We start from the raw sequence: 12,605 nt of genomic DNA, 5'->3' as shown, positions 1-12,605 counted from the left end.
AAGAAAGGAAAACTCAGTAAAAATTCAATTTAAATCAGCGTAAATTTAATGGCAGTGCAACAAATGCTACCATGATGAATGCATAATAAGTTATCTCTTTATTTATTTATTTATAAAAAAAAAAAATCATCAGCTACCGCTATTAAAAAAAAAAAAAAAAAAAAAAAATTGTTTTTTTTTTTTTTTTTCACATGACTGAAGAAATCATGGGAGTTCTTTGACAGTCCTGATTCATGAATTACCCACAGCTCCTCCAGATTTTGTTTCCACACTCAGAATCTATGACTGATTTGGGTTGTTCTTTGTTGTGTTTATTCAGAGGACGTCCTGGCGAAGGATGCAGGAGAATGTGCAATATGTCTGGAGGAGCTGGTGCAGGGAGACACCATCGCACGCCTGCCCTGCCTCTGCATCTATCACAAAGGGTAAAGCTGCTCGTGTGTGTGTGTGTGTGTGTGTGTGTGTGTGTGTGTGAGACGTGAATCTGTCTCTCTTACAGTAACTCTGCATCTCTTCCAGCTGTATTGACGAGTGGTTTGAAGTGAACCGATCGTGTCCTGAACATCCCTCAGATTAGCAGCGCCTCTCTCACCTTTGCACAGGTAACACACGGTAATGCATGTGCATTTAAATCAAAACTGACACCGTTTTAAAATAAAAGTCCTCATGATTGTTTGTGATTCATCAGCACGTTACATAACATTTAATGTAATGTCAAAGGTTAAATGCATTGCAGATGCATATTGCACGAGTCATTTTAAATCACGGGATTATTAAATTTCATGATATTATGCAAAAATGCTACTATACTTGAAAATTTTTTAAATGTTTTCAAACATGAATGTGCTTAAATGAATGTGCAAAGTCAGTATAAACAGCTTCAGAGTCTCTAGCTGAAACAGTGTCATGTTATCTTACAGCATGCACATATTATTTTAAAGAAAGACCCTGCAGTTGAATCAAGTTAAAAAATGAACTAATAGATATCAGATATTGGATACATCCCCAGCTGATTACGAATCACAAGCATTCTTTGTATTACGAGTTTTCTGAAATGTTATATTTAAATATGCAAGCAAAGCATTATATAATTAATCATGCATTATTTAGCATTTATTTCCAGAAGGTCAGTCTGAACATTGGATAAATCCAGGTTCAAAATTCCAGTTTGATTTTGTCGACACATTAAAGGTTTTTCCAGAACCTGGGTTTTTACTTTTTATCATTGCGTAAATCAGAAAATACTGTCAGCAGCCAAAAAACAAACACATTTGCAACATGTTTTTATGAATTTGTTGTTTAAAAATCAGGTGAATAATATGTGAACGAACCCTTCAGAATATAGAGAGGAATAAAACTGCTGCTGAAGTGGAGAAAGAAATTAAAATCTGCAGACGCAAATAGATAAATCGTGATTAAAATAAACACTTTAATATGTATTTTAGATGTTTTCTTTCCACTAGTCTGAAACAGCACATTATGGAAAGCCAAATGGTTCAAAATCTCAATACTGACCATTGCATGAAAATCAATGTTTCTGGCTTTAGATCATGCTGATGCTCTTTAATCGTTGCGTTGTGTTTCATGTCTCCAGCCTCCTGGTCGTGAGAAGCGCCGCAATATGAATTCTCCTCCTCCTCATAGACACTGTGACTTTGGTCTCTTCTCGTAGCAAGGCCCTACATAGTCGCCATATAAACCCTAGTGTGCCAAAACTCATTCAGGGAAACTCTTTCCTCATCACAGTCCATCGGAAGCCCCAGCGGCGGTCGAGACCCTGGAGATTCTCTCCTCCTTCGCACAATTGTCCAATCAGGATCTAGCAGGAGTTCATTTCATTGGCTGTCTCTGATTGGCCGGACTCAGGGTCAGCTGACTGTGGATAATTATCGGACGGTAGTCGATAGTTCTCTGTTAAATGGGACTATGTCTCTCAGTGCCTTAATTTTCAGATTCCAGGAGCCGAAGCGAAGGCTGCATTTGGGATGTTCTTCAGAGGAAGGGCTCAGTGGACTCGGAGAAATACGCCTGGATGTGACGGGACGTGAGCCCTGATTCGGGACGGCCCTGAACCATACTGAGCCATTATTTCTCTCTCTCTCTCTCTCTCGCTTCATGGATGGTGAAATATCCCGTGGATCTCGAGTCTCGGATGAAGATTCATATGACGTCTGCACCGTCTCAAGATCAGTTTTGCATCGTTTTATTTGTGTTGAGACAAATCTAGGCCTTAATTCAACACACCACTGACTTCTGTCTCTCTATGTAGGGTGAATCACATCAAAACATGTCAAAATCAGAAGAAAAAAATACAAAATTATATTTTGCATGAAGAAAATGAAGATTACTATAATGCAATTATTTTATTAAAATCTGAATTATTTTAATGGCAGTGCTACAAATACTACCATGATGTGCTAATACTTTGCAATTTAAATAATAAATAATATATACAATTTAAATAAATTGATATTCATTTTAATGGCAGTGCTACAAATACTACCATGATGTGCTAATACTTTGCAATTTAGCATATTATATATATATATATATATATATATATATATATATATATATATATATATATATATATATATATATAATATGTATAAATAAATTGAATGGCTGCACAACAAATACTATCATGGTCAATAAATACATTACAATTTAAACAATAAATAAAACCTTTTTTTTTTTAGAATTTAGATTTTTCACAATTATACACATTTTTACTCCGGTATATTGATTCACTGATTTATATTAATTGTACTGCTCTTAAATAAAATCATTATAATCAAAATAATGATTTAAAAAAAAAAACATTGTATTCCACTAATAAAAATCATGACTGAGAATAAAAGGAAATCTCAAAATAAAAATTTCCATTTAAATCAGCATAAATATAATGGATCTACAAATACTACTGTGATGAATAAATACATTACAATTGAAATAATAAATAATAATTTAAATTTCTTTTTTAGGATTTAGATTTTTCACTTTACAACAAATTTTCATAACAATTATACACATTTTTTCCCTTTAGTACAAGTATTTATACACCATGATTCATGATATTTATTGTACTGCTTTTAATTTATACTGATTTAAAAAAATAAATAAATAAAATCATTGTATTCCAGTTCTAAAAGTCATCATTGGGAATAATAAATAATACTAAAAAGACTCAAAAGTTAAATTTGAAATTAGAATAATTTTAATGGCAGTATATATCAATCAATATATCATTATTTATTGATTATATAATTTATTGAAAATAAATTTATTGGCAAATAAAAAATAAGTCAATAATATTAATGTCTTACGGGTCCTAAAATGCACTTCTTTTCCTTTATGTAAAATATAATTTTAATAATTTCTTTTGATTTTGTGATGAATAATTACATTTCTTGACAGGTTTTGTTAAGACTCACCCTTTATGTTTTAAAAAAAATTGTACATGCGTCAAGAGACAAACATATGATGTCATGTGATCATCCATCAGGCCAAATTAATCTCATATTTCACCTTAAATCAAGGAAATTAATTTTTAGGAATATTAAGATTTGTCACATTCTTTCACGACAAATACACACATTCTCACCCCTTTGATAGTATTTATACATCATTGTAGTATCTAAATTAAAAAAATCCAGTAATAAACACTTGAAAATAATATAAAACGACAAAGGAAAAGATGCATTACAGCAGCGATGCAGCAAAATGTGCCTGATTATTGTGAACGTCACAAATCTTAATGCTCCTAAAAATAAAAAAAAAAGTATTCATGTAAAACAATTTCTTCTGCTATTTGTGATGAAATGTTATTCATGCGAATAATTCTCTCGGTGTTTGTCTTATGATCTTTGGGATTTTATCACCATTTTCTCAGTCTGTTTAATGTAAAAATCATAGAGACAGAACGGTGTGTGTTTGACATCATAAAGAGATTTACACTCATGCTCAGTCTTAAGTTAAACCTCGAGGACTTCAGAGTATTAGCATAGTCGACCCGGCATATCAAAGTGCCATAACAGCTTTAAAATGCTGCTAATCATGTATGTTGATGGAAATGAGAACCGGTGTCAATGTGAGGTTAATTTCTGTGTGGTCACATATGAGAAGATATCCGACATGTTGCATGGGAAACACCACTATTTTTCAAAAGCCTTACCAGATATTTGCAACACTTCTTTTACGAGATATCATTTAGGTAATTAACAAATCGACGCTGATATTCTTTGACATTTTGCTGCTTTGTGCACACGTCTGTTTCCAGCAGATCTGAGCCTGATGCATCCGACCGGATCCGTGACTGTCAGTCAAAGCTTTTGATACACACTGTTTGTTTAATTTGTTACCAAACTATCTGCTACTAGTTTCTCATCCTCGCAGCAGTCAAGAGGAACATAACTAGTTACGCAACTTCCTGAAGAGATGTAAAGGAAGTAAACAGACGCTTGTATGTGTTGGATCTCAATGTGAAAGGTTAACACTGGCCACCCAGATGATCAAAAGGGTTTTTTAATGATTTAGAAATATTGTGACATTCCATATGTGTAAAAATAAAAATATGTACAGAGATAATGAGATTAAAAAAAGCTAAATCTTTTGAAGCGCAGATCTTTACATACTTGTCTGGATGTCCTTCTGTGTGTGTGTGTGTGTGTGTGTGTGAGAGAGAGAGAGAGATTTATTTGCAATGTTTTTAATCATCATCTTGACTACAATAACTGAATGCATGATATGATTTCTCCGATTGATAAAAGCACCATTATAAACGTCCAAGTATCACTCTTTTCAGAGCAAATGCATGAATATATAAAATTGATTTTAAAAATCCTGATTAACACTTGAAGCCTTTATGTATAATGCATTATAAGACATTCATAATGTGTATTGTAATGCATTATATCTTTTCAGAAATAATTGCAACCAAAGTTAAAATGCATTATAATATTTGCAGATTCCTTGTCATGTTCCTGGATTGTTTGTTGCGTGTTTTATATTAATGCATTTTACTTTCTGAAGGCATAACGATGAACAAAAAGTATTGTACTGTTATTCATGAGATCATGCAATGCATTAGAAGGTGCATTAAAAATACTTTTAGAATGCATTATATAAACAGTAGGGATGCACAGATATCACTTTTTCCAGAAAGAGTCCGATACCAATACTTTCATTTTTGATACCATACCTGTATTTTGATTGCATTTATAATATTTAAAAACACTGGGTTGAGAAACAAAATTATATTTTTTAAAATATAATTTTTTTTATCATCTGAAACGTGCTGCGATTTACATATTCCAGAGCGACAGTAATAAATCTGAAAGTCTTGAATGGGTTTTGCCTTCACAGCCAGCTGTGCTTCTGATGCTGAAGTAAACCAGTGTCTGCGGCATGACACCAACTTCCTTTTCTCACAGGTTTTTTTTTCTTAAATCACGTGTTTTAATGTTTCTTATCAGTGGAAGCGAAGCCTCTTGTCACCCTCATAGAGTTGTTCTTCTTCTTCAGAAACCCGGCTTCCTTTAATGCTGTGAATGAACCAGAAAATGTGGAAATGTGTGAAACTGGAAGACCTGATCTGCTCGTGTAAGGTTAGTTAAGAGGGAAAACTAGGGCTCTGTGCCTAATCCTAGTGAGCTGCCTAGTAAGACACCTCATTAGTGAGTGATTTGGAACAATCTGCATGAGCGGTGATACTCAACTCAATAGATTTCAATTGGGTTTGCAAGTTAATGTGATGAAATACATTGCACACACCAATACTGTGTAAAATAGTTGATGTGTTGTATTATACTGAGCCATTTTATCACAAATTTTCGTTGACATTTCCACCAACTTTGGTGGAGCTTGTCACAATGCATTATGAGATTGACTTCATTGCAAGGAGTTATGCAATGCTTTAAAATCTGGAGAAACTGAATCTTTTATTACAGCTTTTATGCCATTAAAATGATGCAAACTCTAGTTGGAGATCTTACTTGACTTCCTTCAGTGTAGTGTTGTTAGTCAGGCCTTCAGACATCTCTTTGGCTCCATGTATGGTGAACTCATTTTCTATTAGCCTATAGAGAGTTGAATGGATTATTCAGTCCGTCAGTGCAAATATATCGTGCATACAGAGCTGTTGATCAAAATATAAATGATATCCTCATCTAATAGTTAATAAATTACCAAGCATTATGAATCTTAATGTATGTTTAGTTGTCTTACAGCACACAGGTGAAGATCTCAGGTATGTTTAACTAATGATTTGCACATTTTGGATTTGCAGCACAGGTGAAGATCTCAGGTATGTTTAACTAATGATTTGCACATTTTGGATTTGCAGCACATTCACCACATTGAATGTTGTCCACATATAATAATGTACATAGGCTACAGTGCATTTCCATGCAATTTTTGTCAAGCAAAGCATGCAAGATGCAGCAAAAAATGTATTTGCATCATTGCATTTGCACTATTTGTTTATGCACAAAGTGAACTTTTAAATCAGACACCAAAATGAGCATGCACCATGTGTAAAGCAAATACTACTGTGCATTACTGAAATAATGAGAAATACTCGATCATACATCAGATGCGTCAGAGCAGAGTTGGATCTGAAGGCATCAGCAAAGTCCGACGCTGCATCATCAGAGATTTTGTTCTGTATCAACCTGAAAAATAACCTCAGTAAATAAGATTTCATCTGGGAACAATCTTTAAATCATTTTATTTTCACGTGCATGAGAAAATATGACATTCAGTCGTACCAGAAGATGTGAAGGCTTTTGTTTTCCTTCAGTGCTTTTGCCAGACTTCTTCCACCGTGAGACGTTATGCCATTGGCAGAGAGACTAAACGGCAATGAAATAATCAATCTCAGATTGCTCGTTCTTTATCTGACAGCTGAACTTCTCAAAACGGACACAGGAGAGTCGTTTGATGATGCAAGACTTACCTGAGATTGGTCAGGCTTGGGTGATTCTTCAGAGCCTCTGCAAACGCATCTGCGCCCTCGTCACCGATGGTGTTTCCCCACATTCTGCAAGCAATTAATTTAGTTTCAGCAAACTTTTACCATAGTTTTGGATCATTTCTGTAAAATTCAGTTTAAAACCTTCAAAATGAGAATTTCAAAGAAAAAATATGCATAAAAAAAAAAGCAGTGTTGTATGATATTATGGCGATATCATTTTAAAACCCGGGTTTAAATGTTCCTGTACATGTTCTTACCCTACATCAAAGATAGATTTGCTCTTGTGAATTGCACTGGCAAGGTACTTCCCACCCACACCTGTGATGTTATTGCAGCCGAGCCTATAGGAAGCATAAACAAATGTATATAATTAATCTGATGACCATTGATTAGTGTATATAATTGCACTGTTGTGTACTTTAAGTTAAAATGATTTGTAATTATTTTATATTTTTTTGAATTTAAATTAGAATTAGAAGTTTTTGTAAGTGAACTGTGAACACACACCCGGAGCAATGGGCAGCCATTTTTGCTGCAGCGCCCAAGGAGGTTCAGTGCCTTGCTCAAGGGCACCTAAGTCGTGGTATTGAGGGTGGGAGAGAGCTGTACATTCACTCCCCCCACCCACAATTCCTGCCGGCCCGAGACTACTCACAACCCTTCGTTTGGAGTCCGACTCTCTAACCATTAGGCCACGACTTCCCCCATAATGACCATTGATTATATATCCTGTGAAAATGTGTACGTTTACAGGTCGTTTTAAGGTGTGCATCATCTGGAGAGCATTGCAAAGTATTTTTAATCCCATTAATAAAACCATGCACACACCGGAGAAATGTTTTATAAGGTGCAGTCAAATCAAAACACACTTGCTAAATGCTCCAAAACAATGCAATGACAGGCCACAAGGTTAAAAAGTCCAAATGTTGACCACATGGTCTGTCAGTAAAGATTTTTTTTAGAATAATGGATTTTTAATACATAAAATCATCTTTAAAAAAGCAGTTGTGCATGCATATTAAATTATTAATGTCCCCAAATCATGCAGCATGTCCTTATATCACAGGGAATGTTATTAGTTAAAGATTCTTCCATTATCAACATACAACGACGAGATACCTACTTGACGACCCTCAAGTGTGGACATTCTTCAATGATCTTTGCAACTAGTTTGGCTCCAACATCTGTGATGTAGTTTTTGTAAAGCCTGATAATGCAAAGAAAAAAGGATAGAGTGAAGTCTATAAAAAACCCAATGACACAACAAAGATGAACGGATGAACTCACCCCAAGACCCTAACGACTTTGTGTCTGATGAGTTCCTCTGCCAGAACCTCAATACTGCTGTCCGTGAGCTGATTCACGCAAAACTTAAAAACAAAAAATGTAAGAACTTTAATCTGCTAGTAATTCCATTAGTTCTAGTAGTTCTAGTTCTTTGGGTAAAGCCTAACCCTGCCTGGCTTTTCTTACCTTACTACTGTCATTTTGCTGAAGGAGGGTCTCAGTTGCTTCACGCCGTAATCGTTGATGTTGTTATTGTCCATGTCGACCCCCAGGTGCTTCCTACGGTGGTGGAGGACAAAGTTCAATGCGCTGCAGTCAGCCGAGTAAATGTTACAGAAGGCGATCTTAATGTAATCCGCCGATATGCCGTTGGCCGTCATCTTGGCAACCTCCTCGCTGTTCGTCTCAAATATGCACCGCAGCATCCACAAGAAGTTTGGCATTGCATGCACCTTGTCACCATCGATGTCTGTGGATGGATAGCGAGGAAGGCCTTTAAGATGCGTCTTCACGCTGTTTGACAGATAAGACTTGAGCATCTTGCGCTTCTGTTTCAATAGCGCCGGAGGAACGAGATGCTCCAGGAGTGCCGCGTTGGGTTTGGACAAGAGGCCACATAAGAATAAATTGGTGAATTTGAAGTTGGTTTGGAAAGGGTCTTTATCTCTAGGACTCGACTTTTCCAGACAAGGCAAGCAGGAGAGATGCGACGACCTCTTGTATTCGCATTTGGAGAAGAAACTTAGAATAGATTCAGGAGTGATTTTGGAGTCCAGCACCAATGAAAACGCCGCTAAGAAGGCCTGGAGGGTCTCGTGGAGAAACTCGAAGGTTGCAGAGCCTCCGCATCCATCGTAATGTGAAGCAGGCCTCAGAAACCCAAACTGAAGCACTTCATCTTCTAATCCACAGGATGTCACTTCCTCCATACTGAACACAAGTCCTCCCCGTTGGAGACCATTCAAGGCGAGTCGAGCGAAGGCCGCAAGCTTCTGCTCACCAGCTTTAAAAGTCTCCGTAGGACACCTCGTACTCCCTTTTAAAAGACCAGGACGTGCAGTCGAGTGTCCAAGAAAGACCTCGGAGAGAAGCAAGAAGACGTTTGTGAGCGTAATGCAAGAATCCGGCAACTCAAAGTTGTCATACACTGAATGGAGATGCTTGAAGCTCTTGAGGATGATCCAGCTGAACAACGGGATGGAGCAAAGACCGCAGAGGTGAGGATTGGCGTCCAGTTGATCGGTCACCATTTTCCTGTGTTCCGTCTCTGGGAAATGCAAAGCTGTGTATCTCTTCAGGTGTTCAGGGGAGAATCCCTTCATATAGACCTTCTTCCAGATCACTCTGCTTTGGATCTCGGTGCCACTTCGTGCAGTCATGATCTTCCGGGAACCTTTGAGCAGTTTTCCGCAAAGCAAATTCATGAGAAGCAAAAGTGGACGGGTCTTTTCTTCCGGGGAAACCGTTTCCGGCACGTTATCCAAATCAAAATCCGTTTGGATTTCATCGTATCCGTCAAAGGTGAAAAGCACCGTCTCTGGGAATCGTAAGATGTAGGTGAAGACCTCGTTGTCGAGGTCGCCGTCCGGATAGCAGTTGTGTTTAAAGATCAGATCCTTCAGCGAGATCTCGTCGGTCTCTTTAAAGGTGCTGAACATCCTGCATCTGAACTTGAAGAAGAACTTGGCGCGAGTCTTCAGCTCCCTTCTGGACCACAGATTCTGCAGTTTCTGAAGAACGATCGATTTGCCTACGCCGGCGTCGCCGGTGATGAAGATGGTCTCGGCCTGCGGGTTGAAGACTCCCTGGTCTCCCAGAAGCTCATCCAGACTCTGTAAGTATCCCAAACTCTCACCTCTGTCATTCAAGAGCTCCATCTGAGTGTCCGTGTAAAGATCCTCCAGCGGCGTCTCCTCCCTCTTCGAGTACGACGTGATGAACTGAGTGTCTCTTCCCAGCTCATATCTGAGCTTCTCGCAGTACTTGCTAACTGCAAAGATGCAAAAACATTAGGCGGAATATTGTTGTAAATATTAAAGTGCATAAATATACTGTCCTACAGTATGACATGCCAAAAATCTGACTAAAACCATTTGTTTAAAATTATGAATATTGATATAGACTATTCTTTTTCATGGTTTCCGAATTTGTTAAATTTTATGTCATTTTAAATGAAAATACTCACTGGGGTCTGTGTTAACCACTGGTATGACACTAATAGTGTCTAATGGTGTGTACCGAATTTCTTCAAACCAAGGCCGCAGATCAATGTAAGCATCGTATGCTTCATGAAGAACGTGTACGAAATATGCGGAGCACTCCTCTCCTTTACTCTGAACCAGCTCCAAGATTTTGCGAACCTGCATGTCCAAAAACGAGTTGATTAATTGTGAATATATATTGTGGATTGTGGGTATATACATAAAACATAAAATTTAACATTTAACAGGGTGTCTGCATATTTCATGAAGGTAAATTTAAGACATTTTAAGACCAAGGAAAGACAAAGAGTTGTGTTAGCAGCACTATAAAGATTTAAAATTCAACTTCCAGCTCCATCTCTATTACTTTTTAAATTAATTTAACAAAAAATAAAAACTACATAAATCTGCCCCTAGAATATGGAAACAACTTTTACTGTAGCTTCTGATCACACTGCAAAAAATATTATCTTGTTTTCCAATGCAAATTTAAAGAAGATACATTTACTCGAGAAACATAAAAAACTAACAAATATCTGCCAAAGACCTTAGAGAAATCAACTTAACTGAAAGGGAAAAAACAAGGTTTTCTGACAACACTGGCGGATATTTGTTCTTGTTTTAAGCATAAACTAACTTCATTTTGATTGGTTTCTCGGAAAACAAAAGTAAATGTATCTTGATTTAAGGATGATTCGATATTTGCACCGGAAAACAAGATAAAAAGACAGTTGAAGATATACATTTTTAGCAATGCATGATGCAACATCCGATGCCATGGCTATGAATTAAGACTTTCTGTTCTGATTTAGGCAGTGTTGGGGAAACTTACTTTTAAAAGTAATGCATTACAATATTGCGTTACTCTCTAAAAAAAGTAACTAATTATGCTACTTAGTTACTTTTTATGCAAAGTAATGTTGCAAATTAATTTTTAATTTATTTTTGAGTTTGTTTTTGGATTTGTTGTTTGTTTTTTTTTTTGTTTTTAGTTTTATTTTTTGGCAAACGTAAAAGCCCTTTCACACAAAAAGTGAAATGAATAATCCTCAAGATGAAGGAAAAGTAAATTCACCATCGGAACAGTAGAACGCAGAAAAAAGTCTAACACTTCAACAATAATTTAAAAAAAAAAAAGAAGCGCAAATGTTTATCTAGAGTAATTTTTGGATCATCGAAGGTCAGCAGCAAAGACACCAGTTAAAAAATGGGATTAAATACATAAAGGATATTTGTGTTATTTAACATTAATTTTTTTTGCGAGTGAGATGAATTAATGCATGTTCAAATTTATTCTCCAACTACAGTTACATCTTACTCCCGATATCTGTCAACATTTCTTGTAAATTAAAAAGTAATGCGTTACTTTAGTTACTTGAAGAAAGTAATCTGATTATGTAACTCGCGTTACCCCCAACACTGGATTTAGGAAAATTAAATGAATTCATATATGTCACGTCACTTTCACTTTCACAAGTTACTATAGCAGATATGTAGCATGGTACAGTGATAATGTTAGTACTCAGTAGGCTACTGATATATGTAATAATATACCGAATGACTGGCACATTCATGCACCTTCAAGCATTTCTGAGGTTGTTGCTGTACCTGGTCAGTTTTGGTGCTGCTGCGGTGTATGATCTCGATGTCTTCGGTGCAGATGAAGCCGTTCATCTGGAGATTGTCCAGAACACACTGCGTGTTCTTCACGCGCTCCACCAGCAGCTCTCGGTGTGAAGTCAACAGCTTCAGGTGAGAGCCCTCACTCTTGTAAGAGCCCATTTCACAGCAGCACACTGAACCTCCTCAGTGAACACTAGACCCTCAGCTCTAGTGAAGATCCATCCAGCCCAGGCTCTTCACAGACACGCGGCCGGGAGTCGCGTCATTGTCGGTGTCCGAGGCCAGAAATCAGCGGGGATCAAGCGAGATCGAGTTCTGCAATCACGATATATTATATTTTAATAAAGTTGAGTCATTTTCAACATCCTCGCGCAAAGGAAAGCACAAAACGAAAGCGTCGGAATCCGCGACGGTTAAACTGACTGACCGAGTGTGCTTTGCTTGGTTCCGCACCTTCCATGTTAACTAGGAAGTGAAACTAACATGAAATCTGACCCGGATTGGTGAAAACACCCTGGATA

The 12,605-nt window shown here is 36.9% G+C and overlaps 1 protein-coding gene and 1 long non-coding RNA gene across 2 annotated transcripts; one reads left to right on the top strand and one right to left on the bottom strand.

The window, feature by feature from the left end:
* The first annotated feature begins 269 nt into the window (after window positions 1-269).
* On the top strand, window positions 270-2,418 carry LOC122148055. Its single transcript, XR_006162052.1, has 3 exons — window positions 270-425; window positions 520-602; window positions 1,595-2,418. It is a non-coding gene; the product is annotated as an uncharacterized LOC122148055 (long non-coding RNA).
* Window positions 2,419-4,508: 2,090 nt separating this feature from the next.
* Window positions 4,509-12,605, bottom strand: nod1 (nucleotide-binding oligomerization domain containing 1). The gene is given in 11 exon segments (XM_042773283.1): window positions 4,509-5,543; window positions 5,994-6,077; window positions 6,588-6,671; window positions 6,768-6,851; window positions 6,956-7,039; window positions 7,231-7,314; window positions 8,097-8,180; window positions 8,261-8,343; window positions 8,428-10,250; window positions 10,446-10,620; window positions 12,070-12,605. Coding segments are annotated over 11 exon segments (2,832 nt in total). The 5' UTR covers window positions 12,244-12,605; the 3' UTR covers window positions 4,509-5,470.

The sequence above is a fragment of the Cyprinus carpio genome, chromosome A16 (genome assembly GCF_018340385.1).
Source record: "Cyprinus carpio isolate SPL01 chromosome A16, ASM1834038v1, whole genome shotgun sequence".
Lineage (NCBI taxonomy): Eukaryota > Metazoa > Chordata > Actinopteri > Cypriniformes > Cyprinidae > Cyprinus > Cyprinus carpio.
The sequence above is the reverse complement of the archived record's forward strand: the minus strand, read 5'-3'. Positions and strand labels throughout refer to the sequence as shown.